This window comes from Equus caballus, chromosome 11 (genome assembly GCF_041296265.1).
Source record: "Equus caballus isolate H_3958 breed thoroughbred chromosome 11, TB-T2T, whole genome shotgun sequence".
NCBI lineage: Eukaryota > Metazoa > Chordata > Mammalia > Perissodactyla > Equidae > Equus > Equus caballus.
The window spans coordinates 15,147,167-15,166,756 of NC_091694.1; the positions used below are offsets into that span (position 1 = coordinate 15,147,167).

Genomic DNA, 19,590 nt, shown 5'->3' on the forward strand with positions numbered 1-19,590 from the left:
TGAGGGCAAGAACAGTACCTATTTTATTCAGTGCTATATCCTGAACACCTAGAACTGCACCTGTGCATAGTAGGAATTCAATATGTATTTGTTGGATGAATGAATGAGCATTGGATGATAGTGTTTCAGAGATCAGAGAGAGTCAGCACTTCTTGGTTCCCAGGTGAAAGTGTTCATTCATTCACTTATTTACTAAAAACCTCCTATGTGTCAAGCATTGAGTGTACAGTCACAGGGACAGACCCCAGTGTCATAGGCTGCTAACTACCCAACCGAGAGATTGGCATATGTGTTGGATCCTGCTTGTCTATAGTGTGTGCTAGCAATGTAGTTTATTATTGATAATGACAAATATTTTGATGGCATGTGATTTTTTCACTGATAGGATATATTATCTCATTAAAGAAAAGTATTCAATTCAACATATATTGAGCACCTTCTGTATGCTGGGCAACTTATTGGGGATAGAGAGCCGCCTAAGCCAGGCTTTGCCTTTAAAGAATTCACAGATGTAAACAGACCATTAGAATGCAGTGCAGTGAGCAAGTACAATATAGGGATGGGCATTCTGCTCTAAGAGCAGAAGGGAGCAAGTGGTGAACACATGGACTCTTTCACCAATTAGAGCTTCATCCTTACCCCGTGGGTCAGGCTGCTTTAGGAAAGCATAAAGCATCATTGGACCATAACATGCTATTGTAGCTGATCACCCACATCCAGAAGTCTGTGGCATGCAGGTCGTGCAAGTCACTCAGTAGATCAGTCTCCTCAGCCAAGAAGGCAGTGTTATGCTCAGCCTGCCCTTCTCACCCTCTCGGGCTGGTGCTCTTTGCTCCTGAGCTCTGTCCTTTCTGTGTGGCGCTAACCAAGCCACACCAGGGCTGGCGGGCAAGCACCCTTGTATCCAAGTTCTACCGTGCCTTTGGACATGTCTCCAGGCCCACTGAGGCATCTGCTTTCCCACACCCCTGTTGCTATCAAGCCTCCCTGTAAATGGCTCTTTCTAGTGATGTTGGAGACTCACAATAATTTTGTGAATATTAAAATCATTGAATTAGTCATTTGTCTTTGGATAGAAAAAGGGTTTATTCCACCCTGCACTGTCCACCTTTTCAGATCCAATCTGTTCCCATGTGCTGCCAGGTCTCTCAACGCTGTCCTGTCTCCTCATCTCTATAGTCACACCCTAACACTGGCCCTCGCACCAATGAGGGATCTCCCTGAGCACCTCTGTTCCAAGGCGTCCTTCAGCCAGCTGCAGGAGAAGCCCTCCTAAAATGGCCCCTGCTCAACATCACTATTCATGGGCTTAAATTCCCACACAGTCCTGATCCTTCGCCTTGACCTCTCCCCCTGCCAAACATCCCTCCCTACTCTGCCTAGAACACCCTTTCCCCTTGGCCACTGGAAAGCTTCTGTTTTCCTTAAAGACCAAGCCCCAAATCTCCCTCCAGGCTCCCCTAGGTACAGTCCCATGGTCACATCTCAGTTCCCATTGCCCTCTGCTCCTATCTTCACGTCAACAGTCACTGTAAAAACTTAGCATCTGTCTCCATCACTCTGTGTGAGCTCTTGAAGAACCAAGTCTGTAGCTCAATTCACCTTACATTGTTGATTCTTAGCACAGAGCCTGTCACATGGTAGGAGCTCAATAAATATTCATTCAATGAGTGAGTAAGAGACTGATCCTTACTAGTCCATATCATGGTCCTGCCAGTCTGTTTAAATTGCCTCCTTTACAAACAGACCATTCCCCAACATTTCAGTCCTAATTCTAAGCTATCTTGCACCTACCTCAGAAAGATGGTTTCTATTTTTACATCTTTGTTTTACATATTTTTAAATGTAGAGTCATTGTTGTGGGATTTTTTCCTAAGTCATTTATTCACATTCTTTGGTATCTGCCCAATGAGGTTGTAAGACACTTTAGGATGTCAGTTTCTTTGGTTCCTTTTCCCCACTCCCAACCTAGAGCTTTGGATGGTGCTCTAAAAACAGATAAGTCAATACTTACTATATGGAAGGAAGGGTGGGATGGACCTTAATGAAATATAGATTAATTATTGAGATACCACCTTACTTGAAGTTTTATTTTATTCCCTGTCAAAGAAACTAGGAAGACATTGTGGACTGATTATGATGGAAATAACTTCCATAGCTAGGTAACATCAGTGATGACAGTGACAGTGTTGATTTGTATCACCAAACCTGTATGGCAGGTAAATTTAGAGCCAAAGGTAGTACTTGATTCCCTGACTCTTCGTTGCATCCTCAAACCTCTAACCCAAGAATCTTTCCTAAGAGGATTTGAGTCTCGGCCCCTTTCTCAATATGCAGATAGTCTCCAGAGTTACTGACTCCTTCTTCTTTCTGCATTAAGGGCCATAACTGTGAAGTCAGTGTGCATTTGTTTACGTGCAGGATCCAAGCCTTCACATTGGTTAAGTAGTTAAAAAGTAATTTCCCTGTAGCTGAAAATAAAAACACATACCATAACTATGAAATGTCGATATATTTCAAGAAATATTTAAATAAGGAAATGACAAGGCTTCTTAAAAGTCAGCTTCAGTCTTTACTACTGTTGACGTCCAAACTAAATTATGGCACTAAAATGCCATAGGTAGCGTGGAATGCTATGGCTTACAAAGTACTTGACCTTGGGAGGCTTCAGGGGTCGTCTTCATCCTTCTCAGTGGGCAGCGTTGGAGGATGATGGCCAGCCGCCACTCCCCCTCAACCTCACGCTGTCACTCTGCTTCCAGTCTGGGCCCCTCCAACCTCATCCGTTCTCCTCCCAGAGATCTCCCTACAACACATATCAGATGCCATTCCCCTGACCCAGACTCTCCCTGCTTCCATTGCCCTGAGGATACAGTCCATACTTCTTTGTTGGTTCCCAAGGTCCTTCCAGATCCACAAGCCTTCCTTTGGCCTCTTCTACTCCCAGTGTGTTCCCGGACGACTGCACTTTCAGGTGCTCGAACCTCCTGTGAGGGCTTCCATATGCTGTTCCCTCTGCCTCAAACACTGCTCTTTGCCTGGATAACTTCCTCCAAGAGTCCGTTCCTGATTCCCCAAGCCTGGGTTCAGCGTCTCCTCTATGGGCTCTTCTGAAAACACTGTGTCTGAATCACCCACTGAATGTAAACACTTTGAAGTCAGGGGCTGTTTCTTTTTCTCTGCTATCTCCACAATGCTAAGCAAGATGCCCAGCACAAAGAGAGCCTGAAATAAATACTTGTGGAATAAAACATATGAGTGAATGAATAATTGGGTGAATGCATGAATCGTTACTTGCTGCATTATAAATTGCAAAACTTTTCTAATCCATGTCTGTGGAATAAATTGGATTAACAAGGGCGGAAAACCTGTCTTTGGAATCCCAGGCAAAGAATGAGCCCTAGCTCTTTAATTGTGTGATTATCAGGTATATGAGAAGCAAAGGAAAACTTTTTGCAGGAAATTAGCGGTTGGTTCTGCCAAAATCAGCTTGGCCAACGGCATCTCTGTAAAGGAGCTTTGGGAGTGGTGCCCAGAAATATCTTACCCCATTCCCATTCACTGGTTTTTCAGAGCTATTTTCCAAGCCGAAGCTGGAATCTCCCACCATACGTCTGGACAAGGGTGGAAGCTTGGACTTGTGGTGCTCCATTCCAGGAGCGCCTACAGCCAACTTCACCATCCAGAAGGGACACACGGTTGTGTCTCAGTCTCAAAATTTCACCAAGATAGCCTCAAAGTGGGACAGCGGGACATATACCTGCACCGCAGGCATCGGCAAGGTGGTCAAGAAAAGCAACACGGTCCAGATAGCCGTGTGTGGTGAGTACGTCCCCACTGGCTCAGAGAGTCTTGGGACTGAGTGGGAAAAAGGGAATTTATCACCAGCTGCCACCATCTCCAGTCTGAAGGCAGATCAGATTGAGGCAAGGTAAGAATTCAAGGGAAAGAGAGGAGTGAAACCGAGAGACCCAACAGGAACAAGTGGGTATTCCTGCTCAGAGCTCAGGAGAAGGATAATACAGAGAAGATTCTGTTAGCAACAATCAAGTTCATGGTTTTGTGGTGGCTGCACGCTGTTGATGTGGACTCTGAATTAGCAAGATTCTGGTTGCTGGAGCAGGCACTCACCCGAAAGTTCAGCGAGGAAACACCACTTAGTCAATGCTAAAGTTTAAGATGTAAGCTCCAGTTTTAAATCCATATCATGGCTGACCAGAAGGGCTAGAACTTCCGGTGGGCAGAATGTAGGTATTGGGACCACCCAAAGCCATGCTTCTCACACTTGACTGTGCATCCAAAACCTGGTTAGAAGGCAGGTCAGATGGGGCCAGATTCCACATCTCTAAGTAGCACCTTGGGCATGCTGGGCCCCACACCATATTTTGAGTACAGGGATTCTACATGAATGTGGAACTCTGGTCAAGCTGTCGCTATCACTGTTACTGTTCAGTTCTGGTCCTGCAGGCTAACCTGTGACTGTGACTGTGGTTGATCCAGCCAAGACTGTAGTCTCAATTGAACCAGGGTTTTAGTCTATTGTCAACTCTCTAACCAGCTAACTCAAAAGGAAATAACGCAAGAGGCAAATGCGGGTCATTACATTTTGATTCTTAGTGTTGTTATTCTTTGGAAGAGGTCATTTTATTTTACAAGCTTCGTAAATAAGCTAACTTCTAAATAACGACCCGGAAGAATTCTTGTTTATTGAGGCATTCAATTTTCTATCAGGAGAGGCTGAGGCACTGGGAATTGTTTAAAAATACATCCTGGTTGGGCATTTGTTATATTTTTATGCTTTTCTTGTGTCTTTTCTCAATACAAAAAGATATGGATGTGTGTACATGTGCATGTGAGATATATGAAAATAAAAACATATATTTAAAGGGATGTAATGTTTTTCTCGATTGTGTCACCCTTTTTTGTTTGCATCATTCTCTTTTCCTCTCCCTCCTCACCACAAACACACACATTACCCGTCAGTCTTAAAGGAGTTCTGTAAACGTAGATAAGGCAGGTAGGCATTTAAAATTACGATAATGACAGAAAAAGCAAAGCCCAGAGTTTGGAGAAGTAAGCTCTTGGAGTGGATGCTCTGCTTCAGATTGTTTCTCTCTGTCATTCTAGAAATGCTCTCCAAGCCCAAGATTTTTCGTGACTCCAAATCTGAGGTGATAAAAGGACAGGCCATAGAAGTCAGTTGCCAATCCAGTGACGGAACCTCGCCTATTTTTTATCAACTTTTTAAAGCAAATAATGTTTTGAAGAGTCATAACATGAGCTCAAATGAGCCTGCGGTATTCAAAGATAACCCAACAAAGGACGTTGAATACTACTGTATCGTGGATAATTGCCATTCCCACACCAAAATGGTCAGTGAAGTTCTGCGGGTCAAGGTGATAGGTAAGTTGCTGTGCTATGAGAAGAAGTCACGTGGGATTGGGGCTTTAGTTCACATTTTCAAAGGTTTGGGGGTGTCCAGGGATTGTGTGGACGAGAAAAGTGGGTGGTATTTGTACAAAGTCCATAAACATGACATGTGGTAAAGAAGGACCAAGGCTGAGGTAAATGGGGCCAGAAGATATCTGGGGACTATTGGTGTGACCTGTGTCATCTCTTTTCAGAAACATTCAAGCAAACTGCTAAGATATAAGAGCAAAGTGTCCCGGCTTCAGGAAGCACTAAAATTCTGCTTTTGGGGCTTCCTTAGCATTTGCTCCTTTTTAGATGAACTGGCAGCCTTCTCTGAGAACTGGCGACCAGAGCTCTTCTCTATAATTGACCTTTGATGGGGCAAACTCTGTCATGTGCACAACCCGCAGCCAGCAGAGCTGCTGGCTATAATGTCGTGGGATTTGCCTCTCATACTCAAGAGAGATATACCATTGTCCTGGGGAGGCTCTTTTTCCGTGAGCCTCTATCTTGTGCCTCTCAGAAGGCCTTAGGAGTGCCATTGCTTGCATCTCTGAGACAGTCTGTATCCTGTTGTAAAAATCTTAGTAAGGCTTCCTCCTCTTTCTTCTTGTTTAATAACTGCTTATCTTCATGTACCATGTGGACATCCTGAGTTGGATAGAGTCCTGCTTCTGTTAATGTATAGTCTAAGAGTAGCCATACTTTTCAAATTAACATCATATATATAAAGCACCTAACGCTATAGGGCATACAAAAAAATAAAACAGATTCTTTGTTTTCAATGGTATAACAAGAACACAGGATCTCCTGATTAAATAGCTGATTAAAATTAATATATTTGGATAACAGTGCAAACAAGCATAGAAAAAGTGTTACTAGGCAACACATGATTAATTGTCACATGAACTATCCTTACAATGATGGTGATAGGAATTTAGGGCATGAAAGACATCATCTAGCTTGAGTGGGAAGAGCTGGGTTAGAAGCCAGGACTTGACAATGTTGGGCAGAGAGAGCTAGAGATGGCCTACCAGTCTCATCAAATACATGAGCAAAGGCCCCATGGAGCAGTTCAAAAGGCTGGGTAAATCAGATGGCTGGAGACAAAGGTTGGGAATGGAGAATCACTGGATATAAACTGAAAAAGTGACTGAGCCCAACTGCAAAGGGCATCAAATGCCAGTCTTAGGAGTAGGGAATTTGTCCTATGTGCATTGAAGAGCCAGAAGAGGGAAGGAGGGCATGATGAGAATGGTGTCTTGGAAAGATTAACCTGGTGACCCTATCAGTTAGAAGGAGTGGAGACTTCAGACCTCATAATACCTTAAGAAGCTAATGTAGAAACCCATGTGAATCTGTTAGTTTAAAATGGGTCAACATTAGTGGCTAATATTTACTGAGCCCTGGCCATGTGCCCACGCCTGTGTGAAGTATTTTAGTACATTATTCCCATTAATACTTACAATAGCCATGTAAGACCCATAATATTATCCTTGTTTTATGACAAGGCAACTAAGGCTTAAGACAGACAGCTGGTTGGCAGTAGAGCTGGGAATTGAGGGGCAGTCTGGCTCCTGAGCCCAACTTGCTACCACCCGCTTGTGCTTTGCAACAAGAGAGGCTGTGGGGTCAGGCTGCACACTCCAGGAATCTGCCCTTGTGGTTGACTTCCATGATTCCATCCCGGGCCTGGTGTTCCCTCTTGTTGGACCAGCAGCTCCATGGGCTGGCCACCCACTGCACTCATAAGAGGGTGATTCGTAAGTCAGGTGCCAGTCTGCCGACCACTCCATTCTCACACTAATAGGAAGATCATTTAGGGAAGACTATTTAAGATCAGAATTTTGGCAGCTGGACATGGAGCCAGGGAAAGAGGATACAGGAGGAAGATGAGTCCTGCTTGGATCTGCTGGGAGTGAGGGGCTGGCAAGACTTCCAGGTGGAAATGCCCAGGTAAAAATCAAGACTTAGCATTCAAGGAAGTCCTCTGGACTAGAGCTATATATTTAGGCATTAAGGGCTCTATGTTTATGTGTTGAATGCACAAATAGAAGTTATGATGTACATGAGGTCAGCAAAGAGGAGAATGGAGATGGAAAACTGGGCACTGAATATTCAGAAAGTCCACATTTAAGGAGTGAAAGAAGAAAAGCTGTTGAATAAAGAGGGAATGACAGGTGCAGGGTGAAGGGCATCAGGGTTCTCTTCACAGAGGTCCAGACAAAGCTCGAAAGGAAGGGCTGAGGGACAGTGGAGAGCTGTAGCGAAGCCAAGGGTGGGAAGACTGGAAGAACATCCACTATGGGGTGCAATCTGCAGGGGACTCTGGGATGAGTTAGGAGGGGATCAGATGACCTTTCAAGTTTCTTCACAACCAGAGATAGAGTGCAGTTTCAGAAGCAGAGGGACAGAAGTCAGATTTCAGGGGTAACGAGAAGGTGAGGAAAGAGGATGTGAAAGCAATAGGTTTAGACCACTCATAAAGGGAGAAGGAGAAAAACAGGACCAGAGCTAGAGAAGGTAGTGGTCAAGGTTCTTTGTTTGTAAGATCTGGAAGTAGCTATGCATCTTTGTGAGCAGAGGGAGAGAAATACACACACACACACATAGCACAATAGACCCCAACATAACATATACGTTAATCTTATAGTGAAGCTGAGTGGTCAGGAATACTTGAGGTGGTAAGTGAAGGGAGGTGCCCCTAGCATCTTGTGTTTAATCAACACTTGAGGACTGGAGGCGTCTGTTGCTGCCCTGCTTGGCTAATCAGAGGAGGAACTGTGAAGGATGTGGCATGAGAGGAGTGATTTGAATAAAGAGGACAATCCCTAAAGGGCAAATCTGAGTCACAGTGAAAGGAGGCTGGCCATGAGTGATGGCAGTGTCGTTTTTCTTCTTTTCCCCTTTCCCTTCTTTTCTCAGTGCTAATCTTTTTCCTGCTTTTCAGCCCCGGTGGAGGAGGTTAAGCTCTCTATCCTGTTGACTGAGGTGGTGGAGACGGGGAAGCCCATTGTGCTTCGATGCTCCGTGAACAATGCGTCTGGTCCAATCACCTACACGTTTTACAGAGAAAAGGAGGGCAAGCCCTTCTACCAAGTCATATCGAATGAGACCCAAGCCATTTGGCATGAGTCGCAGGCGAGTAAGGAGCAGGAGGGACAGTATTATTGCACAGCCTCCAACAGAGCCAACCTTGCCAAAAAGGTCCCCCAAAGCAACGCGCTCACAGTTAGAGGTAAGTCAAGGTCTCAGTGGTGAGATACAGTGTAGCCATCAAGGGCGAAGCCACAAAGCTCACCACTTGTAAGAGGAAGTGGGTCTGAATTAAGCACATCTTACTGAGGATTAAGAGACCAGTGTCCTCCAGGCTCTTTGGTCACAAGTGACAGAAACCCACTCAAATTGGTTATTATAAGGAAATGGAAGTATTTCACACAGTAGTAATTCCAAATTCTTGGCAGAGAGGTACCAATTGGCCCATCTTGAGTCAAATGTCCACTCAAGAACCACCCGTGGCCAAGGAGATTGGGTCATGCAGAAAGGACATGGTTAGAGGAACCCACCTTTGTGGGTAGAGGGTGATTTCTAGAGAAGGGGTAGGCTAACAGACCCCAGAAAGGAGTCTACTTCAGACCTGTGGTTCTTTAAGACCACAGCTGACTCTGCTTCTACCAAAAGCAACTACTTCCACACCAGCTATGAACAAGAGTCCCTCAGAGGTAGATGCTCAGTGCAAGATGTGGTTACGAAGACTGTCAAAATCAGTCTTATTTGTTGCTTAAGACTGAGAGTATTTCTTCCTGGCAGAGGAAAAACCTGTTTAAATTTTTAATCTAAATTTTTAATTTTGTATTTAAATTTTTGTTATTTCTAGTCTTTCTTTCCCCGTGGAAGAAAGGACTTATTGCAGTGGTCATCATTGGAGTGATAATTGCTCTCTTGATACTCGGGGCCAGATGCTATTTTCTGAAGAAAGCCAAAGGTGAGCACAGTTCTTTCATTCCATTCTGATCGGTTGCCCTTGCTAGAAACCAGCCGTGGATGTGTGGGGCTTCAGCTCCGTGGGGGGCTGGCGCTCTGCCCCAGCGGGAGCTGAGGAGATGTAACTGAGGACAGTGTTTTTCTCCTTCGAGTGTCACTTCAATAACCAAAGATTTTTGGCTCTGGTGGGAGTGGAGCTTTTCTGGTCCCTGGTTTTAGCTAGGCAAAAATGAAAATAATTGCTCTCCAAGTTGGGCACCCCAGAAAAGATGAATTTGGGGGGGAAATTGCTACTACATGTGGTCAGATGAAGCTGATTCTGTGGATTTGGCTACACCTGGTCCAGCAGTTAGTAGAGTGGGTGTGAGTGTTATGGACGTGCTCACACACACGCTAAATGCCTTCCAACAAGTCCAACAGTTTTACCGTGATCTCTACCCGGTGCTTGGGATTGGCCATGCACAGATAGGAAGCCAGGATCACCCGCCGACACTCAGGAATCAGTCAGTTAGCCTGGACTCAAGGAAAAGGGCACAGCATCAGTATATTCCGCAAACATTTTTGTGGGATAGGGTGGGCTCTGTGGGAGCCCCTGGGGCTGCCGGGCACAGGTGGGGGCAGATGGGATGAAGAGGGGCCCTGGGCTTTTTCTGGAGCAAGAAAGCTACAACCCCTCTGGTAAGACAGGCTCCAGAACGAACCCCTTCCTAAGGCTGACCCTGGCCTTTGTCTCAGGCCAGCGAGGAATTGAAAGTACAAGGACTGATTTAGCCTTACTTTTTGGAATGGTCCTGAATCAAAGAAATAGTTGCTTGTTTATGTGGCTAATCTAGTTCCTGTACTATTGTCTTCATCTCTATCACATTCCACTAAGAAAATCGCTCCTGGCTGAAACAGTCAAAATGTCATATTTCTGGGGGAAATGATGCAAAATCTCTCAGCGTAACACCAAGAGAAGACCTACTTTGTTTGTTTGTTCTTAATTTTCTTTCTCTTTCCTTTCTTTTCTGTTTTTTTTTTTTTTTTTTTTTGAGGAAGATTAGCCCTGAGCTAACATCTGCCGCCAATCCTCCATTTTTTGCTGAGGAAGACTGGCCCTGAGCTAACATCCATGCCCATCTTCCTCTATTTTATATGTGGGGCGCCCGCCATATCATGGCTTGACGAGCAGTGTGCAGGTCCGCACCCAGGATCCAAACCAGCAAACCCTAAGCCACCAAAGTGGAACATGCAAACTTAACCGATGCACCACGGAGCTGGCCCCTTTTCTTTTTTTTTTTAAGTGGAAATATATTTGGCTTTCTTTTCTTTTCTTTTTTGAGGAAGATTAGCCCTGAGCTAACATCTGCTGCTAATCCTCCTCTTTTTGCTGAGGAAGATGGGCCCTAAGCTGACATCTGTGCCCATCTTCCTCTACTTTATATGTGGGATGCCTGCCACAGAGTGGTTTGATAAGGGGTGGACAGGTCCACACCTGGGATCTGAACCAGCGAACCCCAGGTTGCTGAGGTGGAGTGCGTGAACTTAACAGCTGCACCACTGGGCTGGCCCCTCTTTTCTTTTTTTTATGGGTATTGAATCGTCAAGAAAGTCAAATATGGTTGAAGTGAGTATTCTTATCTGGTATGGACATGGGTACTTTATACTGACTTTGGTTTTTCTCTTTCTCTTTTAAAGCCAAGCAGAATCCAGTGGCGATGCCCAGGTCAGTGTGTGTACCTGAAAGAGAGGTGGCTGCTCTCTGGGCATGGATAGACTTATGTGTAGGGACATTCTGGTCATTAGAAAGTTTTCAATGGTTCTTGGAAAGCTCAGAAAAATAAGGGCCTTGGGTGTGGGTAGTGTACGGTTATGTGTGTGTGTGTGTTTATGTATTTGTCTCAGTGGAAGATTGCCAAGTGTCCTTTCATGGGATGGAATAGCTTTATTCCAAGATCCTGTCCTTCCTACACAGTTCCTTGTGAAATCCCCTTTTCCATGAGAAATTTTAATGGTAGTAGATGGAATTTTAAAATTTTACTTACTTGGCAAAATAGAGTTGGTCTAAAAAAATCGTTGTACCATTTTTACTGTTCTAGAAATCCAAAATCCAAAAGTATGGAAATGATAGCTCTGTTGCTGGAAGAAACTGTAGCACAGGATGAGGAATTCAAGGGGTTGAGATCCATCTGATAAAGGGCTCCTGGTATTCGTGTGCCCTTTGGACCTAGCACTTATTTTAACAGCAGAAAGTTTTTATCAAATAATCTTAGAGCTGAAAAAAAATGTTAGTCTTCCAAATGAGAGAGTAAAGTTTTCCCAACTTCAGAAAACTCTTCCTGATTTTCTCATGATCTTTCCTTGATTATTTTGTTGGTTTGGAGTTAAAGCCAAAAAATTGATATATTTTTTTCCTTTTCAAATTTCATTTCAAGGCTGGGAGCACCACTTCTGAACTCCAACAATGAGAAGATGTTGTCAGATCCCAATACTGAAGCCAACAGACATTATGGTACAGTCATGGTTTCCTGAAGTTGCTAAGAGTTTTTCCCAACTTGCTAAACTTTCCCCTTACCCCCTCCTAGAAGCAGAATCTGTAGGTGATGGGGTTAAAGTTGGAAGGGAAACCATCTTCTAGCAGGTGCACTTAATGTAATCAGTTGCTGGATGGTGAGCTGATAAGCAAAACAAAAACTAAAGAGGAAAGGCAGAACATTTTCCTCTAATGTCGCCACCTTCTAAATATCCCAAAGAATGAAAGGTGGGGAGTAATCATAATGTTGTGGATACCCGTCCTGGGTTATCTTCAAAGACTTTGAACATTGCCCAACTGGAATCATTCTCCATTTGTAAGACAGAGACCAGAGACCAGATTAAGGCATGGATAAAACATCTTCTCAGATGGAATTATTTATTACAAGCACAAGATAGTTCCACTTCAAACTCGCCACAACGGGAAACCAATCTAAATATTTCTCTGTTAGAAGAGGCATTTTGTTTTTCAAGGAGGTGTAGGAGAGGAATATCTTTATTCCTTTATGAGGAATATTCTGTTATGAGGCATATACAAGCCTGAGAGTCAGCTCGGTAGGATGGGCAGCCAGTCCCAGGAGCTCCTAATCCCAATATGTCTCAGAAAATTGTTTAAGGCTTTTAGCAGGATGCTAGCAGCTTCCCAGAGGGGGCTCTAGTTACATCACACAAAAAGTCCTGTCCCAGACCAGATTTGGGGCAGTTTTCTTTCTTTATCAGCAAGTTTGGGAATAGAATATCCATGCTCTTTTCTAATTCTGTATCAGTGCTCCACAAAATAAGAAAATTTTAGCATATGCCTTTTACAGGGCATACTTGAGAAACATGTTTTAAGAATTGAGCAATTCTTATTATACTGAATCATAAACTTTTAAAAAGTGAAATAAAACATTCATAGTAGCAAACTAATATGCCAATAAAGAGAAAAGAGCAAATGTATCATTTAAGAAACTACATTCAGAAAAATTTGGTGAATATTTAGCAAAAAGTAATCCAGTACTATAGAGAAAATATTTTTTCATGGTATAAGGTGTGTTCAGTTGGTTATTTGTATGATTTATACACAAAAGCAGAGATACTTTAAATTAAATGCTGATATAGACTTACCTTAAAATAGAGTTTTCCCAAATTTCCAAAGTGCAAGAAATGTTCCAATTCTTATGTTATCTCTCCATGGATTATTTTAGTTTATAAATATATTTTAGTAACCACAATAGTAATCAGTTCAAATACATGATGGAGAGGAAGATTGGCCCTGAACTAACATCTGTTGCCAATTTTCCATTTTTTTTTCTCCGCAAAGCCCCAGTACATAGTTGTATATCCTTCTAGTTCTTCTATGTGGGATGCCTCCGCAGCCTGGCTTGATGAGTGGTGTGTAGGTCCATGCCCAGGATCCGAACCTGCAGATCCTGGGCTGCCAAAGTGGAGTGTGAGAACTTAACCACTACACCACCAGGACGTCCCGCTGCACGTTCTTCAGGAATAGTATTTATAACATTTGTAAGAATTCTTTTTAATAAAGAACAGATTGATAAAAAAGATTTAAAAATTTTTGCCCACTGAGGTGGCAGCCCGGAGGTACTGCAATTTCTTTAAACCATGTTCTCATGGATCCAATTCTCCAGCTGGAGAAGATTAATGTCTACTAATATTCTTCATGTTTCTGGTTCCTGGCCCACCCCTTCCAGAATTAAGCTTAACTTCTAATGAACTTGTTCATATTGAACAGTTCTGAATCTTGAAGAATTCGTACGTAGAAGTGTCCCTCCCATGGGATGGTGGACGTCCCACTGGCGTTAGAAAGAGACCACACAGTGGGTCAGACAGGAATGCATGGGACCAAGAGGGAATCCAGAACCCAGATACACTGCTGGTTGCCAACTTCACTGAAGAAATTAGGCTTGACTTCCCTTATTAGTGTCACTGAATTTTTTAAAAGTTATATAGAAAACTACAATTTCCATGGCCTTTCATCTTGCGTTATTTTTCAACTAGGTTATAGTGAAGATGTTGGAAACCATGCGATGAAACCAATCAATGAAAATAAAGGTAATTATCTAATTAAGTTTTGTAAAATTAGGAACCCTTATATTAAAAAAAGTCCCCTAGGAAAAGAACTAAAACTGTTAAGACCTGTGGATATTTCCCCACCTCTCTCAAAGACCCTGTCACTGACGGCCGTGTAAAATGGAGATGGCTGCTTGCTTTCTCCAAAGACGCTATCCAGTGTCTCTAATGGGAAAGTAACCGAAACTCCAGTAGGAAGGAACTGGGCAGCACCTAAAAGGGAGCTTCTGATTCAGAATGGGCTGCTGAATGAGGCAGGAGGCCCTCCCTTCTCTTGGACAGTAGAGGCAGAGGTGCTTTTTAAAATAGCAGGGCGGCAGGTCATCAGGTTGTACACCTTAAATTTACACAATGTGTATTGTCAATTACATCTCAATAAAGCTGGGAAAAAAGTATTGAGGGGCTGGGATGGAAGAAGTACACAGAGGCCTTCAAAGATAATGAAAACGTTCTTTTTCTTAAAAACCGTAACGGGTACACTGTTATTTATTGAATTGTTATGTTTTATACATAACTTACAAATATTATGTTGTATCTACTAAGTATTTAATAAAAATGAAAACTATACTGTAAAAAATAAAACAGCATTGCTGCTAATTTTTTAAGACAATTAACAATAAATTGCTCGCTTCTGCCTAAAGCTCAGCAGGATTGAGCTAAATCATTTTTCAAAATTCCCTTCCCCTCGGATCTGAGATCGTGGGACTAAAACTCCAAAAAAGAAAAAGGGTTCTGTAAATACCGCTGTGTCCTTGACTGCAAAATCACTGTTTTAGTTGCTGGTGAGAAACCCTGATTCTTTGAGGCTTCAGAAAGAAAACGATAATGTTACTTTGAGTTGAAGACAAGTTAATTTACTAGATTTCACTGTAGCACCCCGACAGCTCTCATTCGCTTGTTTTTCTCCACATACGCCTCACACTCTCAGAGCATGTTTAGGCCAGGGACCCTGTTCCCCATTTCCAGAGATTCCTTCTATCTTGGACGTAGCTTTCCGTGCCTGTGGCTGTGGAGAAGGCTCCTAGAGTTCACTGCTGGGGCTGATACTGGCTGTTTTCTGTACCTATCGAGCTTTTACAAGTCCTCCCACTGGGGAAACAACAGGAACCTGGGCAGCAGAGTCACTCCACAACCTGGCAAGTACAGGCCTCATCACTACCCTCCCCAGCCCGAGCTTTCTTGCCCACTTAGAACGGAGTTAAGCCTGTGTCCAGCTTCCCCCTCAAAATACAGGATCCTGTAATCACTTGAATGGAAGTTTCCAAGGTGGTCTGAGGCCTCGCAAGGAGATTCTATCTAACCACAGGGCGCTGTGGTTCTTTTGAGCAGAGCCTCTGACCTCGGACGTGGAGTACACGGAAGTGGAAGTGACCTCACCTGAACCTCATCAAGGTAAACACCATCACTCGAGTGCTTCCTCATGCTTGGCTCTGCTCTCTACTTGAGTGTAGACGCTGGGGTGGGGTGTGTTGTGACCCAGGGACAAGAAGGGTAGTAGTCAGCAGACGGACCTGCTGGACATGCCTGAGGTGGGAGCGCCCAGGCTTTGAGGTGTAAAATTTCATTAGTTATTATTTATCATACTGCTAATAATGGATATATTTTATTAAGCAATTACTAAGTGCTAAGAAATGTTTGTTGAGTGTTGAGGGCAGCCTCACTCCTGGGTGTTGGGGCTTTCTTCTAGAGGTAACCCTCTTGCCCAAACCCAGCATCATCTTAAAAAGTTGCTTGCAGACTAAGCTTGTGTAAATGAAATGCATGCTTAAAAGTAGCAAGCGCTTGGCTATTTAAAGGACACTTGGATAAAGGCTTTTGAAAGCAAAGAATCTCTTTCTCTGTAAACAGTGGCAATGGTTTTATGCTTCAGGTTTTGTTTTTATGTGGTTCTTTCTGGCAGGCTGACCTAGAGGTCCCTAGCTCTGGTTCTGTGCTAGGGAGACTGACTCAGAGTGGGCTGGTCCACAGCAAATGCTAGAACATCAATCTCAGTTGCTTTTGGCACCACAAAAAACCACGCCTATCTTCCTAACCCTCCTCCACCTTAGCTCTTCCAGAGGCCACTGCACTCTCAAAGGAAGTGGCCACCCAGAGCCTTCCTGCCCTGCTGGGAAGCTCCTTAGGGCTATTGCTGTGCTTCCGCCTTCCTGCTGAGGCTAAGGTTACGCTGGGTGCACTCAGCCAGACAGGCCTGGGGCAGTTTTCCAGACCATGCCTGTGTAGCTTTAACCAGAGCCATATGGCAATGACGCCCTCTTGTCACCTCTTCTCTATGTTCTGGGAGAAGTTTGGGGTTCCTTCCTTCTTCCCTCACTTAGGTTCTGGGTACCATGTTAGCAGGTATGTGTACAGAACCTTCAGGCAGAGTCCCCAGGAAGTGTGCTGCACAATGGGGACACCATTCCCATAGTGTGCAGTCAGAATGGCCCCTAGAATTGGTACTGCCTAATCCGCGTGACTACACAGGACATCCTGCTCCCAAGTCTAGACTGGACCTGGGAGGGGTGGGGGCCATGGCAGGCCTAAAGTTCTCTTCCTTTTTGTTTCATTGTAAAGTGATTTGCTTATTGAGTTAACAAATTAAGGGCCCAGGATGGACCAGCCCCGTGCAGGCAGGAAAGGTATAGATGTGGTCCTCCTCATGGAGGTATAGCCTATGAAGGAGCCAGGAAAACAAGGAACCAAAGCGTAAACAGATAATATCAGGTTATAATAAGTGCTTGGAAGAAGAAGAATGGATGCAATGAGAAAGCATGAAAAGTGACAACTTCTCTGGCTTGGGTGATCCTAGGAGGCCTATTCAAGAGGTGGCATTTAAGCTTTGTGTCTGAAGAGCACAAAGAAGGTGGCCTCACTAAGAGGAGGGAGGGTTGGGAGGACCCAGGAATTGGTACCCAGAGCTTGGCTCGTTTAAGGATCTGGAAGGAGACTCGTGTGTTTGCAGAGAGAGGGAGAGGAGGCAGAAGCAGGGGGGGATGGGGCCAGGGCCGGGGCTTGTAGGGCCTCTCAGGTTCTCTTTGCCTTCTAGCCTCAGTGGATTAGGGGCCTTTGGAAGCCTTCAAGCAGGGAAGTAACAGGTTCCAACTTCCTTCTTTAAAAAGGATCCTTGTGGCTGGTGTGGAGGATGCATTGACAGGGGGACAAGTATGGAAGCAGAGAGATGAATATGTTCTCACCAGGCAAGAGGGAGGGAGGGTGTTGCCAAAGTACTGGCAATGGGTGGATTCTAGACATATTCTGGAGACATCACAGCACTGAGTGAAAAATTTCCTGGCCAGGATGGGGAAGACAGAATTACCCCATGTTTCTGGACCGAACGACTGCATGGATGGTCTTGATGTCTGAGATTGGGAAGAACAGGCTCAGGGGAGATCTGGTCCAGCTGGGTTAAATTTGAGATGCCCATGAGGAGACAGCACAGGGTCTGGTGCTCAGAACTGAATCTGAGTGGGATGTGGCCAGTGGGGCTGTAAGGAGCTCCCTGTCAGCCTTACCTGGTCCAGTCTGAACCTCTCCATCACTGTACATTGTGGGCTCAGTCTTGTGGGCAACAGCTTACTTTCTCTTAAGGGGCTTCAAGCCTGGAAGGAAACAAGAACCATAACAAGAGGGCAGAGCTGCCCAAAGACTTTGAATGTGTGTGGAAAAACCCCACTGTCGTCCACACCCGACTGAGCGCTCAAGCAGACAGTGATTGCCCTGGGCTCTGGCCTTGAGGTTCTGATACTCTCCGCAGAGGGCCGGACCCTGCCCTTCCCCTGCTGCCAGCTGGGCCAGGGCGAGGTGGAATTGTGAGGGCTGTGCATGATGGCTAGAAGGCTTGGGATTGAAGGAAACTGAAGCAGGATGAAGGAAGCAGGGTTTTGTCCTTGGAAAAGGGTCTGTTTTCTCCTCCTTTGGGAATTGTCCCTTGTTGGTAGCATCTGATTTTCTTTTTCTAGCTCGAAGATGGGGAGGGGTTGAAGGGAAAAGAAGGGCCCCTAGGCCCCTGTGAAGCAGAGGTGCTTTCCTTGCCAAGTTGCACGGGTGCAGGGTTGCAACCACCCAGTAGGTCACCTTTCCCCAATTTGCGCAAAGGTGCTCTGTGGGCTTCGGGGCCTTGGTAGAGCTAGAGTAAGTGTCACTTGCATAGAAATGGAGAGTTTCTAGAGGATTCAAGTTGAGTTTTCTGGACCCAACCTCCCTGGCAGCTAAGGGACAGTGGGGCAGGCCTGGCCTGGCCTATGATGCTGTCCCTTTGCTCTCTCATGGGTGGGGAGTGGGACATTACCAGGTGAGGAAAAGCCTTGTGGGTTCAAGACCAGTGGTGAGTAAACTTGACCTGGTCTTGTCCAGCCCAGTTCCCTGTCCTCAGGGCCCCCTTCCTCTACATTTCTGATGGAGAAGGGGATGGGGCCCATGTCCAGCTCTAACCCTGGCTGGCTGCTGACCAAGTGGTTGCTTGGGGGTGGAGGAGGGGTGGGAAGGAACTCGTTAAACCCCGGTTTGCTCTGAGGGTAATTGCTGGGAAAACCCCGTGACGTTGAAGCCATCTCTTTCTCTGTTAACAGAGGAAAAACAGAAGCCAAAATAAAGCCCCATCAGGAAACATCCCTGACAGCAGAGACAAACAGCCTGTTGGCCTGGGTTAGTCATTAGCAGGCAGCTGCTGCCACGGAGAAGCGAGAGGAGGGGAAGATAGTCATGAGTTGCGACCCCCCCCCCCCCCGCCGCTACCCCCCATCACTGAGCTCAGCAGAACCAGGAGGGCAACAGGAGAAACCACTGGGGCAGCTACAAATCTAGCAGCTCAACCAAGAAGTAGAAACCACCCTGCTGCCCTAGCTGATGTGCAGAGCTATGAGATGAAAGGGAGTCAAGAGGGGCTTCTCAGGTCCAGAGGGTGTTAGAGCATCCCCAAGGTGAACAGAGAGGTCCACCAGCCACCCCTTATGTGCCTTGGGGCAGTGGAGTTCACAAGGGTGTCCAGGCCCCCAGGCTTGGTTACCCAGCCCCGACACTCCATTCCTTCCTGTGTGGGGCTGGGTCAGAGGATGAGCGGGCAGGGACTCCAGCACGCCTGATAGGCAGTGCCCTATAACGTTTATCATAATGTTGTCTGTACACCCTGTGCCCCACAGCCTGGAGCTCCCGAGAGCTGGGACCAGGTCTGGTTCACCTTTTCTTCTTCCATGGTGCCCGGCACACAGATGGTGTTGGGACCATGATGAATGAGTGAATTGCCCAGGCCTGGTGTTGTGCAGAGCCCCTTGGGGATGAGGTAGATCTCTCAGCAGATACAGGGATTGCTGGAGCTTCCCTCTACACCCCCAAATCTGGTGCCCTGGAGGGAGGGTGGAGAACGGTGTGAGCATCTTTGCTGTTCTGTTAGAGACAGGCAAGTGTCCCGGCAGGGGGGTGCCTGGTACCTCAGCCACTCTCTTGAGTACCAGCTCCTGTTCAGTGCCCTGGGGAATCACTACAATGCCTTCTGCAAGGCCCTGGCACCCCAAATGCCCCAAGTTCAGCTGTTGGGATCTGAGCCACCACTCTTTCTTCTGGCTTTCAGGTCCTGACACAGGAACCACCATTATTTATTGTAATGAATGACCGTGATTTTAATTCTAAGACATA

General features: G+C 45.4%; 1 protein-coding gene across 14 annotated transcripts in view; it reads left to right on the forward strand.

Annotated features, from left to right (window-relative positions):
• Positions 1-19,590, forward strand: part of PECAM1 (platelet and endothelial cell adhesion molecule 1) — a 77,117-nt gene that overhangs the window by 38,943 nt on the left and 18,584 nt on the right. For all 14 annotated transcript variants that reach the window (XM_023651625.2, XM_070225699.1, XM_070225706.1 and 11 more), the window contains 8 exon segments: positions 3,574-3,822; positions 5,128-5,403; positions 8,363-8,650; positions 9,290-9,397; positions 11,074-11,101; positions 11,811-11,887; positions 13,906-13,959; positions 15,307-15,369. In XM_023651625.2, the coding sequence (XP_023507393.1) occupies positions 3,574-3,822; positions 5,128-5,403; positions 8,363-8,650; positions 9,290-9,397; positions 11,074-11,101; positions 11,811-11,887; positions 13,906-13,959; positions 15,307-15,369 (1,143 nt within the window).